Below are 24,856 nucleotides of genomic sequence, written 5' to 3'. Positions count from 1 at the left end.
TCTTGGTGTTTTTGCATGGTTTATTTGTGCCACCTCGCGTAAAAAAGGGACGACTTTTTAAGAGATCCCTCCTACTGCAATGATTAAAAAAATAAGTGTATGACACATACAGCATAAGTAAATGTTTTATTACAGGGAGTTTGCCTATTCTCTAAAGAACATTACCAGACAAACATGGCGACCTGTGCGTCCGATGGCATGTCCCTGGCCACCACGAGTAGGAAAAACCTCATCATTGTATTCCGGAGTTTTGTTCATTTTAAGTAAATCAAGTTCATATTCATTCGCTTCTATGTTTTATTGTGCCCCTCTGGTTCAACAACAAACTAGGGACGCATCATTTACAAAAGTAAAGTCACTTTTTGTCTCTGAAAACTAGATTTATATATATATATATATATATATATATATATTTTTATTTTTTTATTTTTTTATTTCTACAATGTACTCTACAGGCCCACAAAAGAGCTGCCTTTCACAGACATCCTTGTAATAACATTACCCTCATATATTAGAACATTTATCATCACAAAAATGTACATCTTCAATGGTTTTCACTTTTGAATAAAATAGTTTAGGAATTTCCTTGTTTAAGTAATCAAAAAATATTGTCTTTCTCAATGATATTGAAGGCTGGGGCAGTTCAATAGGCATTAAGTTACACACATAGCGAGCATGAGTAGGAAGGAGCAGGATATTCTTTTATACAATGAACACCAGACGAGAGGGGGAGAAGGCACAAGACACAACAACTGACCATTAGACAATGGTGCACTGTTAACCATCAACAGGAAGTGATTCTCTCAGAAAGGTCACATTGGCCAGGGTGTGCTTTCCAGTTGATAATGGCATGTACAAAGGTACAAAAATGCTTTTCATCACAACTTCTTGAGTCACCAAAGCCTTTTAAAGATAGTGGTATTGCTTTGCGATCCTCTGAAACTGATTCTTTGTGCAACATTGACATTTTCAGAGGAATTTTCATGTATACAAAATGCCATAAGTGCCCATGAAATGTCTATAGCCTAAATTCCTAGAGTTGTATTTTTATACATACGGGTTTACTATTATCTCGAATAGGATGGTTATTCTATAAAGATGTACTATGTGGAAAACATTGTGTTTAAACAATATCCAGTGGGGCTTTTAAAACTTCACCTGTGCCTGAAATTCAACCTCAAGCAAAACAAAATATATATATATATTTTTTAAATATTGTGATCATTTGTATTTGTCAAATACAAGCATAATGTCAGAAAATAACACTTATAAAACTATCAAGAGTTATAGAAAAATATAATTTGACCCTTTGAGGGAGTAACTGTATCACCTGCTAACTGTTGGAGACCCTTGTAGTGTGACTATCATGAAGTGTAGTGTGACTCAAAGTGTAGTGTGAATATCACAAAGTGTAGTGTGACCATCACTAAGTGTAGTGTGACTATCATGAGGTGTAGTGTGACTATCATTAAGTGTAGTGTGACTATCACAAAGTGTAGTGTGACTATCACAAAGTGTAGTGCGACTATCACATAGTGCAGTGCGACTTTCATGAAGTGTAGTGTGACTATCATGAAGTGTAGTGCGACTTTCATGAAGTGTAGTGCGACTATCAAAGTGTAGTGCGACTATCATAAAGTGTAGTGTCAATATCATAAAGTGTAGTGTGACTACCATGAAGTGTAGTGTGACTATCATTAAGTGTAGTGTGACTATCATTAAGTGTGTGACTATCATGAAGTGTAGTGTGACTATCATGAAGTGTAGTGTGACTATCATTAAGGGTAGTGTGACTATCATTAAATGTAGTGTGACTATCACAAGGTGTAGTGTGACTATCACGAAGTGTAGTGTGACTATCATGAAGTGTAGTGCGACTATCATGAAGTGTAGTGTGACTATCATTAAGTGTAATGTCACTATCACAAAGTGTAGTGTGACTATCACGAAGTGTAGTGTGAATATCACAAAGTGTAGTGTGACTATCATTAAGTGTAGTGTGACTATCATTAAGTGTAGTGTCACTATCACAAAGTGTAGTGTGACTATCACAAAGTGTAGTGTGACTATCATTAAGTGTAGTGTGACTATCATTAAGTGTAGTGTCACTATCATTAAGTGTAGTGTGACTATCATGACTATCATTAAGTGTAGTGTGACTATCATTAAGTGTAGTGTGACGATCATGAAGTGTAGTGTGACGATCATGAAGTGTAGTGTGACGATCATGAAGTGTAGTGTGACTATCATGAAGTGTAGTGTGACTATCAAGAAGTGTAGTGTGACTATCACGAAGTGTAGTGTGACTATCACGAAGTGTAGTGCGACTATCATGAAGTGTAGTGCGACTATCATTAAAGTGTAATGCGACTTTCATGAAGTGCAGTGCGACTATCATAAAGTGTAGTGCGACTCTCATAACGTGTAGTGGGACTACCATGAAGTGTAGTGCGACTATCATAAAAATAATGTATCTACCATGAAGTGTAGTGTGAATATCACAAAGTGTAGTGTGACTATCATTAAGTATAGTGTGACTATCATTAAGTGTAGTGTCACTATCACAAAGTGTGGTGTGACTATCACGAAGTGTAGTGTGACTATCACGAAATGTAGTGTGACTATCATGAAATGTAGTGTGACTATCATTAAGTGTAGTGTGACTATCACGAAGTGTAGTGTGACTATCACGAAGTGTAGTGCGACTATCATTAAAGTGTAGTGCAACTTTCATGAAGTGTAGTGCGACTATCATAAAGTGTAGTGCGACTAACATGAAGTGTATTGCGACTTTCATAAAGTGTAGTGCGACTTTCATAAAGTGTAGTGCGACTTTCATAAAGTGTAGTGCGACTATCATAAAGTGTAGTGTGACTATCAAAGTGTAGTGTGACTACCATGAAGTGTCGTGTGACTATCATAATGTGTCTTGTGACTATCATGAAGTGTAGTGTGACTATCATTAAGTGTAGTATGACTATCACTAAGTGTAGTGTGACTATCATTAAGTGTAGTGTGACTATCATTAAGTGTAGTATGACTATCACTAAGTGTAGTGTGACTATCATTAAGTGTAGTGTGACTATCATTAAGTGTAGTGTGACTATCACAAAGCGAAATATTAGTTTTTTGTGTAGAATGTCCTCTCTGTTTCTCTGAATTGATGTGTCTTCATAAGATTTGCACAGGACTTCAAAAATTACCTCAAACATTTTTTGGGGCCTGGTTTGTTTTGTCCTTCAATTTTACGAGCGGCTGTCGTTTTTGTACGTAAGGTTTTATTTACTCATTGGTTTATGTTGTTTTTTTTTTCATGACTTGTTGTCTTGCTTCCGATATTCCCTGATGTACGGTATGGTTACGACATCTTGAATGTCAACGTGGCGACTGATAGATACTCAGAGATATCACTGACTCCTTATACTCAAGTGGAATATGAGGAGCCACAGTCCCCTCACATTAAAGAGGAGGAGGATGCACCACATTCCCCTACGTTAAAGAGGTTGGACTGGAGGAGGATGTTACCAAGATGCCGTTGAAGATCTCACTGTCATAAACATTTTAATAAGTAATCTAAAAATACACATTAGAACACACACTGGAGAGAAACCTTTTACATGTTCTATCTGTGGTAACAGTTTTAGACAAAATGGTCATTTGAAAAGACATGCTAACGCACGCTAAAGAGAAACCATTCAACTGCTCACTTTGCACTAAAAGATTCGCCCACATACAAAAATACACACTGGAGAAAAACCTTTTATATGTTCAGTCTGTGGTCAGGGTTTTACACACAAAGGAGTCACACATGGGAACACACACTGAGACAAACCATTCATGCACTCTGTTTGGAGTAAAGGATTCTCCCAAAAAAAGCTAATTTCATAAATCACACACGAATGCACTCTGGAGAAAGACCTTTTACATGTCAAGTCTGTGGTGAAGGTGTTAAACGAAAAGATGATCTGAAATTACACATGAGAGCAACTATTCATGTGCTCAGTTTGTAGGAAATATTCCTCTCAGAAAGGACATTTTTGAAAACACACAAGACATTGCTACATGCTAACAGCTGCACCGTCATCAAACTCCAATTGATTAATTGATCGCCTAGGCCTAGTCAAAACAAATGTCTTTGAAAAGGTATTAGCTCAAGCTTCAGTTAAACTGTGGAAATTAATGATGTGTCTCCGGATGACACTGCCAAGTAAACCTTGAAAATAAGGGGACCTAAAATAGATCCTTGAGGGACACCACATGTGACAATGAGGGGTGGTTTAGTTATTTTATTTTCATATTGTTTCAAGTTGTTGTGCACTGGGGATTTGAGCGTAAACTAATGCCTGACCCAAGGCTATAACTAGGATTTGACAAATACCGAGGTCCAAAATTGGTTGCCCAAGAGGAACTTTGAAAGGCTGAAATAACATGTATCCCAGCATCATATAAACTATATTAGGTGGAGCAACAACATGAATTTCCATAATAACAAAAAAGCTTTAATTGAGCAATAACTATCACTCCTCTAACATCTTTGATAAACAGCAAGATTTTGTAACAGTCCACTTTTTATCAATATCCTGAAGTTTAGTATATTAAACCATTGCGACATCATTAAATATAAAAAACATACCAAATTTTCAACCCCGACTGCGGTAAAATATTATATGAAGCGCCTTGTCATTTAATAATTTACATTTTAATGTGCTTCTTCACGCTAAAAAAAAAATATATATACATATTATATATATGTATATATTTATTATAAATATTTATTATATATGATATATATCTATATATTATATATATTTAAAAACATACTATATATATAAAGTGAATATACATATATTTATTTACAAATAATGTATAATGGCAGATCATACACATAAGTAATCTCTGTCTCTGGCTTTCCGATAACAAACTGTCACTACACCTGGGTAAAACAGAGTCCATCCTATTTGGGTCCATGCACAACCTAGGTCAGGGGTAGGGAACCTATGGCTCTCGAGCCAGATGTGGCTCTTTTGATGACTGCATCCGGCTCTCAGATAAATCTTATCTGACATTGCTTAACACGATAAGTAATGAATAATTCACTGGTAATCACAGTGTTAAAAATAACGTTCAAAATATAAAACATTCTCATGCATTTTAATCCATCCATCTGTTTTCTACCGCACCTGTTCAAGAAGTCGCATTAAAGGTAAGAGGTATTTTATTTATTATTGGTTAGCTTCAGAATAACAATGTTATTAAAAAGAATAAGAGACTTGTTATACTCTAAAAATGTTGGTCTTACTTAAAAATGCACGCATTTAGTTGTATTCAGTGTTAAAAAATATTATATGGCTCTCACGGAAATACATTTTAAAATATTTGGCTTTCATGGCCCTCTCAGCCAAAAAAGGTGCCGACCTCTGACCTAGGTAAATCCCCGGGCTTTACGATTAAAGCAGGTGATACTATAATCACCAGCAAAGACAAGGTTATATATTGGACAACACTCTCTCGGGTGAAAAAATGGCATTAAAAGCAGTCACCAAGATCAATAATAAAACTAGATTTTTGGGCAGGATTTCTGCGTTTATCACTTAAGACCCTTGCCAGTGTCCTTGACTATGCCTGCACCTCATGGTTCACCAGTATCCCCAAGCCACTAAAAACTAAACTGCAATCTTCCCAAAACAAGCTGGTGAGACTCCTGCTCAACCTCCCATACAGGACTCACCTAACTCAAGTCCACTTTACCAAATTGGGATGGCTTAGAGTTGAGGAAAGAGTACACCAAATTGCATTGTGCCTGGTATTCAAAATAGTCAGAGAAACTGTCCCCAAGTACCTGTCCAACTATTTCACCAGAGTAAGTGATGCTCACAGGTACTACACCAGCAGGAGTTCCTCAGACTTTGTCCTCCCCAAATTCAAAACTCTCATGGGAAAAAATGGCATTTTACTATTTTGCCACCACACAGTGGAATGCACAACCAACACACCTTCAAATTTGAACTTCCCTATTAAATTTTAAAACTGCCTTAACATCATGGCTCAGCTCAACCTCTACCTGATCTGAAGGTAAATTGATCCCCAGCAACTTTCCGAAGCATCAAACAGGTTTATATGTGGTTATAATGTTTGTGTGTGTGTGTGTATATATATGTGTGTATGTGTGTGGTTATAATGAATATATATTTATATGTGGTTATAGTGTATATATATTTATATGTGGTTTATATATATTTATATGTGGTTATAGTGTATATATATTGATATGTGGTTATACTGTATATATATTTATATGTGGTTATAGTTTATATATACTGTATTTATATGCGGTTTATAAATATGTATATGTGGTTATAGTGTGTATATATATGTATTTGGTTATAGTGTATATATATTTATATGTGGTTATAGTGTATATATATTTATATGTGGTTATAGTGTATATATATTTATATGTGGTTTATATATATTTATTTGTGGTTATAGTGTATATATATATTTATATGTGGTTATAGTGTACATATATTTATATGTGGTGTGTATATATGTATTTGTTGTTATAGTGTATGTATATGTATATGTGGTTAGAGTGTATATATATACCATATCTATATGCGGTTATAGTGTATATATATTTATATGTGGTTATAGTGTATTTATATCTATATGTGGTTATAGTGTATAAGTATTTATATGTGGTTATAGTGTATATATATGTATATGTCGTTATAGTGTATATATATATATATATATATATATATATATATATATATATATATATATATATATATATATATGTTGTAATAGTGTACATATATTTATATGTGGTTATAGTGTATAATATTTTATCATTCTGTTTTGCACACTCTTGGAGTCAACATGTGCATAGTTATGCACATAGTGTCATGTACATAGTGTATATACCCCACCACCCCACACCATCCATTTTTTAACGTATTTTTTATATACATGTTACAGGTTATACATATTTCATTATTGAATTTGATGAATATTTAATGGACTACAATGGAAACAAGCCTTTTGGCTTTTTGTGCCATCCATTTGCCTTTTTTTTTAAGCATTACATGGATTCAATTATTTTAAGAATAGAATAGAATAGAATAGAAAGTACTTTATTGATCCCTGGGGGAAATTCAGCCCCATATTATACAGCAATATTCACATGTGAATAATATAAATACAGTCTAGGATGCATTTAAGTACAGTCAAGAAGGAACATATGCATTATACAGTCTGTACAGATGTCAATAAACACTTAGGTATTTTTTTTACATGTGAATAATATAAATACAGTGTATTAAACAGCATTATTCACATGTATATAGTATAAATACAGTCTATTATACAGAATTATTCACATGTGAATAATATAAATACAGTCTATTATACAGAATTATTCACATGCGAATAATATAAATACAGTCTATTATATAGCATTATTCACATGTGAATAATATAAATACAGTCTATCATACAGCATTATTCACATGTGAATAATATAAATACAGTCTATTATACAGCATTATTCACATGTGAATAATATAAATACAGTCTATCATACAGCATTATTCACATGTGAATAATATAAATACAGTCTATTATACAGCATTATTCACATGTGAATAATATAAATACAGTCTATCATACAGCATTATTCACATGTGAATAATATAAATACAGTATCATACAGCATTATTCACTTGTGAATAATATAAATACAGTCTATTATACAGCAATATTCACATGTGAATAATATAACTACAGTCTAGGATGCATTTAAGTACAGTCAAGAAGGAACATATGCATTATACAGTCTGTACAGATGTCAATAAACTTCTCAATCAATCAATCAATCAATCCAGAGGGTGGCGGTAATGCGTTAGCTTAGTTTTCAACCGCCGTGAAACAAAAACGAAGAAGAAGACTTCCGGTAGACCTACCCTTCGTGTAGAGACGAGCAACATCGCCGTGTGTCATTTAAGTTCGCGGTAATTCCTGCATTTCTAGATGTTATACTTATTGTTGGTCTTCGACATACTACACTTTATCAATGTTTCGCGTCGGGATAAACTCGACTCGTCCCGGTGAACTTCGAGGCCTCTCCGGCTAGCTTAGCTCGCTCGTTAGCTTAGCTTGCTAGCTGCTAACAAAGAGAGCTAAAGCGGAGAAAATGTGTAAAGTACAAATGTTGAGGGTGTTGGTGAATCAGCGACTAAAGGCGGCTGCTGAAGAAATATGTGCAGTGTTAGAGAGAACAGTGGCAGAGTACGAGAGGGAACTTTCCCGAACAAAAGAGGAGAACGAGCGACTACGTCAACTACTGGACGCTGTTTTCAAGAAGCTGCCGAGAACAGGTTTGTTTACTTCTTACTCTCACATGTTTACTAACTTTATATTTCATCATCAACAAAAAAAACACTTAGAATAACTTTACTGGGTGGAGGAGCATTGTCAAGATGTGTAAGTAAGATGTGGAAATTGCATTCAATTTGTATTAATACACACTTCAGAGGCGTCAAATAGACTATCTTGCCTTTGACTCACATATGAACTTGAAGTGCCATCCCATTCCTAACCCATAGGGTTCAATATAGGGCTGGGCGATATGGCCTTTTTTTAATAACTAGATATTTTAAGGCCATGTCACGATACACGATATATATCTCGATATTTTGCCTTAGGCTTGAATGAACACTTGATGCATATAATCACAGCAGTATGATGATTCTATGTGTCTACATTAAAACATTATTGTTCATACTGCATTAATATATGCTCATGTTTTTAACTTTCATGCAGAGAGGGAAATCACAACTAAGTAAATTTACCAAAACTGTATTTATTAAACAGTTATTAAGCAGTGTCACAAACATTCATGTCATTTCAAAACAGATAGTGCAAGATTGTCAGAGACATTTTAAAACAAGCTATGAGTGCACTTTTGTGCATGATGTCACCAAGATGACATATCAAAACAACTCTAAATGAAAGTGCACTTTTTGTACAGAACGCCACTGCAATAGTTTAAAACAGGGGTGTCAAACTCAAATACAGAGTGGGCCAAAATTTAAAACTGAACAAAGCCACGGGCCAAGGTAGAACAAATTAACCTTTAATGTAGTCTACGAGCTATCGTCACGTCCGCTTTTCATCCATTGTAACATCGTTCAGACCCAGTCACAAGATACGTGCGGCTTCTGTACACACACACACGAGCGAATGCAACGCATACTTCATCAACAGCGATACAGGTTACACTGAGGGTGCCAGTATAAAAAACTTGAACACTGTTAGAAATATACGCCACACTGAATCCACACCAAACAAGAATGACAAACACATTTTGGGAGAACATCCGCACCGTAACACAACATAAACACAACAGAACAAATACCCAGAATCCTTTGCAGCACTAACTCTTCCGGGACGCTACAATATACACCCCCGCTACCACCAAGCCTCCCCCCCACACACACACACCTTGTAGCGTCCCGGAAGAGTTAGTGCTGCAAAGGGTTCTGGTTTGGTGTGGATTCACAGTGTGGCGTATATTTCTAACAGTGTTAAAGTTTTTTATTCGGCTACCCTCGGTGTAACCTGTATCGCTGTTGATGAAGTATGCGTTGCATTCTAATGTGTGTGCGTGCAGAAGCCGCACATGTTATGTGACTGGGCCAGCACTCGTTGGGCTGGTTGGCTGGCTGGCAGGCTGGCGTTTGGAAGACTCCTGGGAGGATCGGCGGGCCAGCTTTAGTGTTAATTTGATATTGCCTCAAGGGCCAAGTGAAATTACACGGCGGGCCAAATTTGGCCCGCGGGCCAGAGTTTGACACCCATGGTTTAAAACAAATAAAGTGCCATTTTATGCATGATGTCACACAAGATATTTCAATAACTGTCAAATAAAAATGAGCTGCATAATAGGAAATCAAATAGTGTATGTCCTTCACTATGTGGTAGGTTCTGGTTATCTCCTTCTGTTGTTGACTTTTTTTTTCATACGGTGTTGATGTGGATATAGTTGCTTCGGCATTTTGTTGGTGTGGCACCGGCCGGAGATGTTGACATGCAGAGTTTCAAGCACTCTTCATTCTCTAGCGGGTGACTTTTCAACTGATGCTACATTAGCGGGTGCTACTTTTTGTAGCAACGCTTTTGCCGCATAATTGTTCAACATATTCCCGCTTGAAGCCAAACCACCGCCAGACGATAGATCCCGTGCTGTTTTTCTTGGGAATTAATTCTTCCTCCATTTGTTACCAGATTCGCACCTTCTCTCTCTCCTATTACCACCCACACCTCACCGTTAGCATCACAGCTAGCGTTACCATGTCGCTACCTCTCTGCTCCGCGGGAGCGTGTGACGTTGCACATGTGACGTGACGTATGTAAGAAGGTGCGCTTGGTTTACGTCTCTGTGAGAAGGAGAGACAAGAAAGAGTGGGAAACACATGCAGTGTAATGGCCACAGCTAAAAGCAACTGCGTGAGAACGTATACTCGAATATCACGATATAGTCATTTTCTATATCGCACAGAGACAAGCCCGCGATATATCGAGTATATCGATATATCGCCCAGCCCTAGTTCAATATGATGTGGGTCCACCGTCTGCAGCTTTTACAGCTTCAACTCTTCTGGGAAGGCTGTCCACGAGGTTGGGGAGTGTGTTTGTAGGAATTTTCCACCATTCTTCCAAAAGCGCATTGGTGAGGTCACACACTGATGTTGGTGGAGAAGGCCTGGCTCTCAGTCTCCGTTCTAATTCATCGCAAAGGTGTTCTATCGGGTTCAGGTCAGGACTCTGTGCAGCCCAGTCAAGTTCATCCACACCAGACTCGGTCATCCATGTCTTTGTGGACCTTGCTTTGTGCACTGGTGCACAGTCATGTTGGAAGAGGAAAGGGCCCGCTCCACACTGTTCCCACAAGGTTGGGAGCATGGAATTGTTCAAATTGTTTTGGTATCCTGGAGCGTTCAAAGTTCCTTTCACTGGAACTAAGGGGCCAAGCTCAACTCCTGAAAGACAACCCCACACCGTAATTCCTCCTCCACCAAATTTCACACTGCAGTCGGAAATGTACTGTTCTCCCGGCAACTTCCAAACCCAGACTGGTCCATCAGATTGCTAGATGGAAAAGCGTGATTCATCACTCCAGAGAAGAGGTCTCCATTGCTCTAGAGTCCAGTGGCGATATGCTTTACACCACTGCATCCCACACTTTGCATTGGACTTTGTGATGTATGGCTAAGATGCAGCTGCTCGGCCATGGAAACCCATTCCATGAAGCTCTCTGCGTACTGTACGTGGGCTAATTGGAAGGTCACATGAAGTTTGGAGCTCTGGAGCAACTGCAGAAAGTCTTTGCACTATGCGCTTCAGCATCCGCTGACCCCTCTCTGTTAGTTTACGTGGCCTACCACTTGGTGGCTGAGTTGCTGTTGTTCCCAAACTCTTCCATTTTCTTATAATAAAGCCAACAGTTGACTTTGGAATATTTAGGAGCGAGGAAATTTCACGACTGCACAAAAAAAATGTTAAGCAATGTTTGAGGAATTAATCTGAAAGAATTGTTGCACCTTGACACTTAAGAGCAATGTGTTACAAAAGCAAATTAAATCTTCAAACTAATCGATTAATTGAAAAAGAAAATCGATAGATTAATCGATTCAAGAAATAATCGTTTGATACATCCCTCATTATTTTTTATACACACACTGTAAGCGTATACATAAAGTATATAATGTAGTAACAGGCATATTCATAACATGTCATACTTACATATTTTGCTCTTTTTAAGCTAGATTGACAGACACATCAAAACATTTGCTATTTCAAAATGTGACCCAGAACCAAATATTTTTGAGCCTGAATATGCAGAGGATGAGCTCCAAGTTTTAGAAGCTGAGTAATACACAGCTCTAGCAAGTAGCGGTGTTGCTATGTGCTGAACAAGAAAAACAAACCACTAAACCCACATATTAAAACAATCACTTACTGTACAATGTCTGCTCTCACTGGGATGCAGACTGATGGGAATTTCAGGGCTGGAATAAAATGGCAAAAAAACAAAACACACCATTATTTTTCATTGATTGTGAAATTGCGATTATTAATAAGATTATTCATCCATTTGAAAACATGAGTATTTATTGCACCACCATACCTCAACTTTAAATATAGCTTAAAAGAACAACTGATATAAATTAGTAACGGATAATAATAACAACAATAAATTAAATTGCAATAAAATACAACTAAAAAACACTTTTTTTCTTAACCTTTTACATGTATTTTACCACCATAGAGTGTGTGCTTTTTGTGTCATAAATACAATTTTATAAAACACAAAAATCCTCTTTATTGGTGCAATACATTTTTGGACAATTGTCACCAGTATTTGAAGTCAGAGCGTGCTATTTTTCGTAAATGTATCAACAAGTGCTCCAAGTACATTATTAGTAGGATACTTTTTTGAAAACGTTATTGTGTTAGAGCAGTGAGACCGTCATTGTGAAAGAGCTTGACGAGTTTAGTGAAGACTTGAGGCTGTTTATTTGTTTAGTTTTTTAAAAAGAGCGTCTCTCAAGTGTCGATTGCTGTCCTGTTTGTACATTGTTCTTACATCCATGATTCCGTTCACAACTACACAAGCAGATGAGATGTGTTGTGGGTGTATGGATTGTTCTTGCTCGCTTTAGCTTCCTAGTTTAGTAGCGGTTTCAAGGGTGTTTTGGGGATGAATGAGTGGCACCGGCCGGACATTTCCTGTTCCTGTTCCTCACAATGACAGCACTTCACTCACATTTACAGTCGTGGTCAAAAGTTTACATACACTTGTAAAGAACATAATGTCATGGCTGTCTTGAGTTTCCAATCATTTCTACATCTCTTAGTTTTTTTGTGATAGAGTGATTGGAGCACATACTTGTTGGTCACAAAAAACATTCATGAAGTTTGGTTCTTTTATGAATTTATTATGGGTCTACTGAAAATGTGAGCAAATGTGCTGGGTCAAAAGTATACATACAGCAATGTTAATATTTGCTTACATGTCCCTTGGCAAGTTTCACTGCAATAAGGCGCTTTTGGTAGCCATCCACAAGCTTCTGCTTGAATTTTTGACCACTCCTCTTGACAAAATTGGTGCAGTTCAGCTAAATGTGTTGGTTTTCTGACAATTACTTGTTTCTTCAGCATTGTCCACATGTTTAAGTCAGGACTTTGGGAAGGCCATTCTAAAACCTTAATTCTAGCCTGATTTAGCCATTCCTTTAGCACTTTTGACGTGTGTTTGGGGTCATTGTCCTGTTGGAACACTCAACTGCGCCCAAGACCCAACCTCCGGGCTGATGATTTTAGGTTGTCCTGAAGAATTTGGAGGTAATCCTCCTTTTTCATTGTCCCATTTACTCTCTGTAAAGCACCAGTTCCGTTGGCAGCAAAACAGGCCCAGAGCATAATACTACCACCACCATGCTTGACGGTAGGTGGTGTTCCTGGGATTAAAGGCCTCACCTTTTCTCCTCCAAACATATTGCTGGGTATTGTGGCCAAACAGCTCAATTTTTGTTTCATCTGACCACAGAACTTTCCTCCATAAGGTTTTATCTTTGTCCATGTGATTAGCAGCAAACTTTAGACGAGCCTTAAGGTGTCGTTTCTGGAGCAAGGGTTTCCTTCTTGCATGGTAGCCTCTCAGTCCATGGCGATGCAAAACACGCTTGACTGTGGACACTGACACCTGTGTTCCAGCAGCTTCCAATTCATTGCAGACCTGCTTTCTGGTGGTTCTCGCTTGACTCTTGATCATCCTGACCAATTTTCTCTCAGCGGCAGGTGATAGCTTGCGTTTTCTTCCTTTTCGTGGCAGTGACAAAACTGTGCCATGCACGTTATACTTACCAACAATTGTCTGTACAGTTGCACTTGGGACCTTAAGCTGCTTTGAAATGGCTCCAAGTGACTTTCCTGACTTGTTCAAGTTAATGATTCCTTTTTTCAGATCTGTGCTGACTTTCCCATTGTCACGTTAGTAACCGAGTCTAATGACTGCATCACATGAGTCCTATTTAAATGGGCTCAGAGAAGTCAACAGGTGTTGTCAATCATAATCACTCACATGAAGTTAAGAGGCCATGCCATGAAGCTCATTTGATTTGATTGTAACTTTTCTACATCACCAACATTGATCATGTATGTTGCTGTATGTATACTTTTGACCGAGCAGGTTTGCTCGCATTTTCAGTAGATCCATAATAAATTCATAAAAGAACCAAACTTCATGATTGTTTTTTGTGACCAACAAGTACATGCTCGAATCACTCTATCACAAAAAAATAAGAGTTGTAGAAATGATTGGAAACTCAACACAGCCATGACATTATGTTCTTTACAAGTGTATGTAAACTTTTGACCACGACTGTATGTAAATTTCTCTGATATTCTGCATCAAACTGTGCATTCTGTGGTATCGGCCATTTGTGTGACTGTGTCCGTAGTTAAAGGGGAACATTATCACCAGACCTACGTAAGCGTCAATATATACCTTGATGTTGCAGAAAAAAGTCCATATATTTTTTTAACCGATTTCCGAACTCTAAATGGGTGAATTTTGGCGAATTAAGCGCCTTTCTAATATTCGCTCTCGGAGCGATGACGTCACAACGTGACGTCACATCGGAAAGCAATCCGCCATTTTCTCAAACGCCGAGTCAAATCAGCTCTGTTATTTTCCGTTTTTTCCACTGTTTTCCGTACCTTGGAGACATCATGCCTCGTCGGTGTGTTGTCGGAGGGTGTAACAACACGAACAGGGACGGATTCAAGTTGCACCAGTGGCCCAAAGATGCGAAAGTGGCAAGAAATTGGACGTTTGTTCCGCACACTTTACAGATGAAAGCTATGCTACGACAGAGATGGCAAGAATGTGTGGATATCCTGCGACACTCAAAGCAGATGCATTTCCAACGATAAAGTCAAAGAAATCTGCCGCCAGACCCCCATTGAATCTGCCGGAGTATGTGAGCAATTCAGGGACAAAGGACCTTGGTAGCACGGCAAGCAATGGCGGCAGTTTGTTCCCGCAGACGAGCGAGCTAAACCCCCTGGATGTCTTGGCTCACACCGTCCCTTATGTCACCGAAGATGATCAAGAGGAGAATATCGACCCTAGCTTCCCTGGCCTGCTGACATCAACTCCAAAACTGGACAGATCAGCTTTCAGGAAAAGAGCGCGGATGAGGGTATGTCTCCAGAATATATTAATTGATGAAAATTGGGCTGTCTGCACCCTCAAAGTGCATGTTGTTGCCAAATGTATTTCATATGCTGTAAACCTAGTTCATAGTTGTTAGTTTCCTTTAATGCCAAACAAACACATACCAATCGTTGGTTAGAAGGCGATCGCCAAATTCGTCCTCGCTTTCTCCCGTGTCGCTGGCTGTCGTGTCGTTTTTGTCGGTTTCGCTTGCATACGGTTCAAACCGATATGGCTCAATAGCTTCACTTTCTTCTTCAATTTCGTTTTCGCTACCTGCCTCCACACTACAACCATCCGTTTCAATACATGCGTAATCTGTTGAATCGCTTAAGCCGCTGAAATCCTAGTCTGAATCCGAGCTAATGTCGCTATAGCTTGCTGTTCTTTCCGCCATGTTTGTTTGTGTTGGCTTAACTATGTGACGTCACAGGAAAATGGACGGGTGTTTATAACGATGGTTAAAATCAGGCACTTTGAAGCTTTTTTTAGGGATATTGCGTGATGGGTAAAATTTTGAAAAAAACTTCAAAAAATATAATAAGCCACTGGGAACTGATTTTTAATGGTTTTAAGAATTCTGAAACTGTGATAATGTTCCCCTTTAATAAGAAAAAACGACCGACGGGAAGGCGAGAAACACTTTTTATTTCAACACACTTTCGCGCCGTACCTGCTGTCAAAACTCTAAAGACCGACCGCACAATAAAAGCGCTGCTTTATCCTGCCTGCGCTGACAAAATAAGAGTCTCAGAAAAGTAGCGCGCACAAGCTAGCAAGCTACGGAGTTTGCCGCCAATGTATTTCTTGTAAAGTGTCTAAAAAGGATGCTCAAAAAAGTTAATTATGCCTTCTTATTCATATCCTCTTTCAAACGTTCTTGTAATCAGACAATATTTTCGGTATATTAGAATCAGAATCAGAATAGTTTTTATTGCCAGTGTTTGAGAACGGGTTCACAAACTACGAATTTTACTTGGCGCAATCGTGCGACATAAAACACATATAACGCAGAATAGAATAACATGAGCTGTAACTGAGCTATCAGATCTCGTTATTGTTCATGTGCCTGATGGCCGAGGGGAAAAAACTGTTCAGGTGGCGGGAGGTGTGGGTCTGGATGGACCGTAGTCTCCTGCCTGAGGGGAGAGGGGAGAATAGTTTGTGTGATTAGATGGAATCTTTACCTGACATGTTTTGACTGTCATCTGCTGTCTTCTTCAGAAGGGTCACCTGACCCCTGACCACTAACTCATCTAATATACCGAAAATATTGTCTGATTACAAGAACGTTTGAAAGAGTGTATAAAAAGGAGTATGGAAGCTGGACAAATTAGATGGCAAAAAACAAACCACTTTCATGTGGTATTGGACAGAAAGGAGGACTTTGTTTCTCCTCCATTTGAAAATGTGGACCTTATCATCACTACTGTCTGATTCCAATCAATGCAAGTCATCAGAATCAGGTCATACACCAACGTATATTCTTGTCTTCATGAAATAAATGAATGGTAAACATGCTTGTATTATCATTAAACACCGTTAACTTGTTAACAAAAACCTCTCTTTCATAAATAAATCAATATAAATGATAAATATGAATGAGGTAGATCCCCTCCACTTGGTCCATTGAAAAGTAGCTCGCCTGCAAAAAAGGTGTGGGCACCCCTTCTCTTCATAGTGGTCAAAAGGAATATAGCTCACCAAACCAAAGCAAATTTAAATAAGCCCAAACTTAGCAAACATGTCTTCCCTTTTGAGGGTTTCCTTATTTGCTTTTTGATTTCGGTTGTTCTGCTTTCTTTTTTCTCTTGAATGTTCCTTTGTGTTTCTCCCACAGTTGATTTCTTGCAAGATTTGCAAGGGGATTTCATAAATCACGTTTGATTTATTTTTGTCCCGTTCTGTTGTGTCCCTGGAGTGTACAAGCAGCTGTCTTATTTGTATGTAAGGCTTTACTGCTAAGGTTATTTTGTCTTTTTTCATGACATCACATTGACAATGTCTTATTCGATTGACTAAAGCTGGACTTTTCTAAAGCATTTGTTTGTTTTTTTGTCTCCGGTAGACGGCTTTCAAGGAAATCTTCCTGAGCAGCAGGAGTGGTCTTCCAGGATGGAGCAGGAAGAGGCACAGCCAGCGCAAACTAAGGAGGATGAGGAGTACCCACAACTTGAAGAGGACATTGAGGAGCCAGAGTTCATTCACATTAAAGAGGAAGATGAGGAGCCACTGCCCCAGCATATTAAGGAAGAAGGGGAGGAGCCACAATCCCAGCAAATTAAAGAAGAAGATGAGGAGCCACAGCACCCTCACATTAAAGAGGAGGAAGATGAGGTGCCAGATTCCCCCATGTCAAAGAGAAAAAGTCACAGCCCATCTACCTTAAAAATTAAGAGGATGAGCCACAAACCACCTCAAAATAAAGAAGAGGAGGAACACAACATGAGTCAAGATGGAGAGCATCTTGAAGGACTGGAGGAGGTTGATGTCACCAAGATGCCATTGACTGTTGTCATTGTGAAGAGTGAAGATGATGAGGGTGAAGGTGAGGAAAAGGGAGAGGCGGAGCCTCCAACTCCACACATGACAACAGAAGCTGATGGAGACCACTGTGGAGGATCACAAGCAGACAAGCTCTTCGCTCCACTATCAGATAGTGAGGACATAACGTCACACTCTCCTGACACTGATGATGAAGAAGATGATGACACTGATGATGAAGACTCTAAAGCTGACATGACATGTCACACTGACAACAAACACTTGAAGTGCTCTTACTGTGACAAAACCTTTAATCACCGTGGTCATCTGAAAACACACACGAGAACGCACACTGGAGAAAAACCATTCATGTGCTCAGTTTGCAGTAAAAGCTTCTCACGAAAGGCAAGTTTGAAAATACACACAAGAATACACACTGGAGAAAAACCATTCCTGTGCTCAGTTTGTAGTAAAAGATTCCCTCTAAAGCAACATTTGAAAGTACACATGAGAATGCACACTGGAGAAAAACCATTCCTGTGTTCAGTTTGTAATAAAAGATTCCCTCTCAAGCAACACTTGACGGGACACATGAGAATGCACACTGGAGAAAAACCTTTCATCTGTTCGGTTTGTGGTAAAGGTTTCGTGCGGAAATTCGATTTGAAATTACACACAAAAATCCACGCCGGAAACAAACCTTTCAAATGTTCGGTCTGCGGCAAAGGTTTTATACAAAACAGCGATCTGAAATTACACATGAGAACGCACACCGGAGACAAACCCTTCATGTGTTTAGTTTGTAATAAGAGATTCACTCAGAAAGGAAATTTGATGACACACACGAGAACACACACCGGAGAGAAAGTGTTGAGTTGCAGTGTGTGTGATGAAAAATTCTCATATAAGTACCAGTTCAAGAAACACACGTGTGCTGGTGAGAACAACAGTAGCAAATGAAGATGCAGGATTTGAAATAAACTGTGAAAACTTTAACTTTGACTTTCCAACATCAGCACATGTGACATGTGTGACATCATTGTGTGTGGAACACAATCTTGTTAATATGATTTTAACATTTATCGATTAGATTTGCTAGACCACTGTTTGTATGTGTATGTATGTATGTATGTATATGTATGTACAAATGTCTTTGAAAAGGTGTAAGCGGAAGCTTTCGTTTGACTGTGGAAATTAATTACGTGTCCCATGATGACACTGCCAAGTGGAAGCATGTAAATATTAAAAACAAGAGGACCTAAAATAGATCCTTGAGGGACACCACATGTGATTTGCTTGTATCCATACTTAGCAAGAATATTGTGTCTGAGGGATAGGAAGTGAACCACTTGTGAACAGTACCAGCAGGTGTTTGAGTCTATTTCAAAGAATGAAGTGATCTACTGGATCAAAGGCAGGACTAAGATCCAGTAGAACCAAGACTGACACTTTTTGAGGATCAACACCTAACCTGAGATAATTTACTATCTTTTGAAAGTGCTGACTCTGCTGTGGTTCACCTTATATACAGACTGGAAAGTCTCTAAAATATTACAATTATTTAAACATTATAACGCTGTTTAAACACCAGTTTTTCTTCAAATTTGACCTTAAACTGACCTGGATACTGTTCCATAACAGCAATTTATAATAGTCTCATCAAATATTGTAAAAAAAAAAAAGGGTGTCATGTGATGTAAAAGACATGTGGCACCAATTATTAGCAGTGAAGGAGGCCGATGAATTATATTTGAAGCTGATGTTTTTTAGTAAAACTTAACATATTAAATATTATAGCAGACTTCAACACTTTACTAGAATCTATTCTAAAGACGTATACGAATTTGAATAAATAAATATCTCCATGAAGTTTTGTATCTTTGAAATAATTTGTATCCCTTCCACGCAGACAGTCTGAAATAATTTTTATCCCTGAATGACGTCAACTGTGATGGATGAAAATACTCCAATACACAAGTGTTGATAGTTGATATTGACAGATGGCAACATTGGCTAGTGGGCAGCCTGGGACGGAGTCAGCTATCTGTTCCTGTCTGTGGCCGTGCTGCCCACCTCCAACAATGGCGGCCGATGGCTTGAGGCCACTGTGGTGTGTGTGGATGTTGAAATGGTCTTTTGGTTTGTTTCCTTGATGTAATTGTATGTGCAACATTTATATTATTGATTGCTCATTGGGTTTGACTTTTGTAGCTGTATGTAGAAACGACACAGCTGAAATGGCAGCTGGTTGCATCAGCTCTGTGCTCTCTTAATGTATTTGATGTATTTTTGGGGGTTTTTTACCTTATTTTTTGTGGACTTTTTCTATTTGCACAGCAACCACATAATTTGCCTACATCTCCCTAATATTGCTCAAATATGTCCCATTTTGCCAACCAATAACGCCGAGATCATTAGACATGCATTTTTTTACTTCTCGTCTTGTTTATTGTGACGTCTTATATTCTGGTCCCTCCATGTCCAGCAATAAAGGAATGCAGTTGGTACAAAATGTGGCTGCTAGACCAGTGGTTCTCAAATGGGGGTACGCGAACCCCTGGGGGTACTTGAAGGTATGCCAAGGGGTACGTGAGATTTTTTTTAAATGTCTGTCAAAAAGAACTGTGAAAAGAAATGCAACAATGCAATATTCAGTGTTGACAGCTAGATATTTTGTGGACATGTTCCATAAATATTGATGTTAAAGATGTATTTTTTTGTGAAGAAATGTTTAGAATTAAGTTCATGAATCCAAATGGATCTCTATTACAATCCCCAAAGAGGGCACTTTAAGTTGATGATTACTTCTATGTGTAGAAATCTTTATTTATAATTGAATCACTTGTTTATTTTTCAATAAGTTTTTAGGTATTTTTATATCTTTTTTTCCAAATAGTTCAAGAAAGACCACAACAAATGAGCAATATTTTGCACTGTTATACAATTTAATAAATCAGAAACTGATGACATAGTGCTGTATTTTACTTCTTTATCTGTTTTTTTCAACCAAAAATGCTTTGCTCTAATTAGGGGGTACTTGAATTTAAAAAATGTTCACAGGGGGTACATCGCTGAAAAAAGGTTGAGAACCACTGTGCTAGACTTTGGACAAGGACAAAAAAGTTTGATCATATTACGCCTATGCTGTATATACCTTTATATATACACACACACACACACACACACACACACATATATATATATATATATATATATATATATATATATATATATATATATATATATATATATATATATATATTTATATATATATATGTATGTATATGTAAGTATATATTTATATATATATGTGTATGTATGTATGTATATATATATATTTATATATGTATGTATATGTAAGTATATATTTATATATATATGTGTATGTATGTATGTATATATATATATATTTATATATATATGTGTATGTATGTATGTATATATATATATATGTATACATATATATATATATATATATGTATGTATATATATGTATGTATGTATATGTAAGTATATATTTATATATATATGTGTATGTATGTATGTATATATATATATATGTATATATATATATATATATGTATGTATATATATGTATGTATATATGTATATATATGTATATATGTATGTATGTGTATATATATATATGTATGTATATATATATATGTATGTATATCTGCCACCTTAACGTGGTAGAGGAGTTTGCGTGTCCCAATGATCCTAGGAGCTATGTTGTCCGGGGGCTTCCATGCCCCCTGGTAGGGTCTCCCAAGACAAACAGGTCCTAGGTGAGGGATCAGACAAAGAGCAGCTCGAAGACTTCTATGGAAATGCAAGAAACGAGACTCAGATTTCCCTCGCCCGGACGCGGGTCACCGGGGCCCCCCTCCGGAGCCAGGCCCGGAGTTGGGGCACGATGGCGAGCGCCTGGTGGCCGGGCCTGCCCCCATGGGGCCCGGCCGGGCACAGCCCGAAGAGGCAACGTGGGTCCCCCCTCCAATGGGCTCACCACCCATAGCAGGGGCCATAGAGGTCGGGTGCAATGTGAGCTGGGCGGTAGCCGAAGGCAGGGCACTTGGCGGTCCGATCCTTGGCTACAGAAGCTAGCTCTTGGGACGTGGAACGTCACCTCGCTGGGGGGGAAGGAGCCTGAGCTAGTGCGCGAGGTAGAGAAGTTCCGGTTGGATATAGTCGGACTCACCTCGACGCACAGCAAGGGCTCTGGAACCAGTTCTCTCGAGAGGGGCTGGACTCTCTTCCACTCTGGCGTTGCCAGCAGTGAGAGGCGACGGGCTGGGGTGGCAATTCTTGTTGCCCCCCGGCTCAGAGCCTGCATGTTGGAGTTCAACCCGGTGGACGAGAGGGTAGCTTCCCTCCGCCTTCGGGTGGGGGGACGGGTCCTGACTGTTGTTTGCGCTTACGCGCCAAACAGCAGCTCAGAGTACCCACCCTTTTTGGATTCACTCGAGGGAGTACTTGAGAGTGCTCCCCCGGATGATTCCCTCGTTCTACTGGGGGACTTCAACGCTCATATTGGCAACGACAGTGAAACCTGGAGAGGCGTGATTGGGAAGAATGGCCGCCCGGATCTGAACCCAAGTGGTGTTTTGTTATTGGACTTTTGTGCCCGTCACGGATTGTCCATAACGAACACCATGTTCAAGCATAAGGGTGTCCATGTGTGCACTTGGCACCAGGACACCCTAGGCCGCAGTTCTATGATCGACTTTGTAGTTGTGTCATCGGATTTGCGGCCTCATGTTTTGGACACTCGGGTGAAGAGAGGGGCGGAGCTTTCTACCGATCACCACCTGGTGGTGAGTTGGCTGCGATGGTGGGGGACGATGCCGGACAGACCTGGCAGGCCCAAACGCATTGTGAGGGTTTGCTGGGAACGTCTGGCAGAGTCTCCTGTCAGAGAGAGTTTCAATTCCCACCTCCGGAAGAACTTTGAACATGTCACGAGGGAGGTGCTGGACATTGAGTCCGAGTGGACCATGTTCCGCACCTCTATTGTCGAGGCGGCTGATTGGAGCTGTGGCCGCAAGGTAGTTGGTGCCTGTCGTGGCGGTAATCCTAGAACCCGTTGGTGGACACCGGCGGTGAGGGATGCCGTCAAGCTGAAGAAGAAGTCCTATCGGGTTCTTTTGGCTCATGGGACTCCTGAGGCAGCGGACAGGTACCGACAGGCCAAGCGGTGTGCGGCTTCAGCGGTCGCGGAGGCAAAAACTCGGACATGGGAGGAGTTCGGGGAAGCCATGGAAAACGACTTCCGGACGGCTTCGAAGCGATTCTGGACCACCATCCACCGCCTCAGGAAGGGGAAGCAGTGCACTACCAACACCGTGTATGGTGCGGATGGTGTTCTGCTGACCTCGACTGCGGAAGTTGTGGATCGGTGGAGGGAATACTTCGAAGACCTCCTCAATCCCACCAACACGTCTTCCTATGAGGAAGCAGTGCCTGAGGAATCTGTGGTGGGCTCTCCTATTTCTGGGGCTGAGGTTGCTGAGGTAGTTAAAAAGCTCCTCGGTGGCAAGGCCCCGGGGGTGGATGAGATCCGCCCGGAGTTCCTTAAGGCTCTGGATGCTGTAGGGCTGTCTTGGTTGACAAGACTCTGCAGCATCGCGTGGACATCGGGGGCAGTACCTCTGGATTGGCAGACCGGGGTGGTGGTTCCTCTCTTTAAAAAGGGGAACCGGAGGGTGTGTTCTAACTATCGTGGGATCACACTCCTCAGCCTTCCCGGTAAGGTCTATTCAGGTGTACTGGAGAGGAGGCTACGCCGGATAGTCGAACCTCGGATTCAGGAGGAACAGTGTGGTTTTCGTCCTGGTCGTGGAACTGTGGACCAGCTCTATACTCTCGGCAGGGTCCTTGAGGGTGCATGGGAGTTTGCCCAACCAGTCTACATGTGCTTTGTGGACTTGGAGAAGGCATTCGACCGTGTCCCTCGGGAAGTCCTGTGGGGAGTGCTCAGAGAGTATGGGGTTTCGGACTGTCTGATTGTGGCGGTCCGCTCCCTGTATGATCAGTGTCAGAGCTTGGTTCGCATTGCCAGCAGTAAGTCGGACACGTTTCCGGTGAGGGTTGGACTCCGCCAAGGCTGCCCTTTGTCACCGATTCTGTTCATAACTTTTATGGACAGAATTTCTAGGCGCAGTCAAGGCGTTGAGGGGATCCGGTTTGGTGGCTGCAGGATTAGGTCTCTGCTTTTTGCAGATGATTTGGTCCTGATGGCTTCATCTGGCCAGGATCTTCAGCTCTCACTGGATCGGTTCGCAGCTGAGTGTGAAGCGACTGGGATGAGAATCAGCACCTCCAAGTCCGAGTCCATGGTTCTCGCCCGGAAAAGGGTGGAGTGCCATCTCCGGGTTGGGGAGGAGATCTTGCCCCAAGTGGAGGAGTTCAAGTACCTCGGAGTCTTGTTCACGAGTGAGGGAAGAGTGGATCGTGAGATCGACAGGCGGATCGGTGCGGCGTCTTCAGTAATGCGGACGCTGTATCGATCCGTTGTGGTGAAGAAGGAGCTGAGCCGGAAGGCAAAGCTCTCAATTTACCGGTCGATCTACGTTCCCATCCTCACCTATGGTCATGAGCTTTGGGTTATGACCGAAAGGACAAGATCACGGGTACAAGCGGCCGAAATGAGTTTCCTCCGTCGGGTGGCGGGGCTCTCCCTTAGAGATAGGGTGAGAAGCTCTGTCATCCGGGGGGAGCTCAAAGTAAAGCCGCTGCTCCTCCGCATCGAGAGGAGCCAGATGAGGTGGTTCGGGCATCTGGTCAGGATGCCACCCGAGCGCCTCCCTAAGGAGGTGTTTAGGGCATGTCCGACCGGTAGGAGGCCACGAGGAAGACCCAGGACACGTTGGGAAGACTATGTCTCCCGGCTGGCCTGGGAACGCCTCGGGATCCCCCGGGAGGAGCTGGACGAAGTGGCTGGGGAGAGGGAAGTCTGGGCTTCCCTGCTTAGGCTGCTGCCCCCGCGACCCGACCTCGGATAAGCGGAAGAAGATGGATGGATGGATGGATGGATGTATATATATGTATATATGTATATGTATATATATATGTATGTATGTATGTATA

At 40.2% G+C, this 24,856-nt stretch overlaps 1 protein-coding gene across 1 annotated transcript in view; it reads left to right on the top strand.

Moving 5' to 3' along the window:
- Positions 1-7,948: 7,948 nt before the first annotated feature.
- The window catches only part of LOC133619871 (uncharacterized), a 47,514-nt gene continuing 30,606 nt past the window's right edge, over positions 7,949-24,856 (top strand). The window contains exons 1-2 of the mRNA XM_072915278.1: positions 7,949-8,378; positions 17,352-18,704. Of these exons, the coding sequence (XP_072771379.1) occupies positions 8,195-8,378; positions 17,352-18,704 (1,537 nt within the window). The 5' untranslated portion in view covers positions 7,949-8,194. The remainder of the gene's footprint in view (positions 8,379-17,351; positions 18,705-24,856) is intronic.

Source organism: Nerophis lumbriciformis, linkage group LG20, assembly GCF_033978685.3.
Source record: "Nerophis lumbriciformis linkage group LG20, RoL_Nlum_v2.1, whole genome shotgun sequence".
Lineage (NCBI taxonomy): Eukaryota > Metazoa > Chordata > Actinopteri > Syngnathiformes > Syngnathidae > Nerophis > Nerophis lumbriciformis.
Note: the sequence above shows the minus strand (reverse complement) of the source record. Positions and strands in the feature narration are given on the sequence as shown.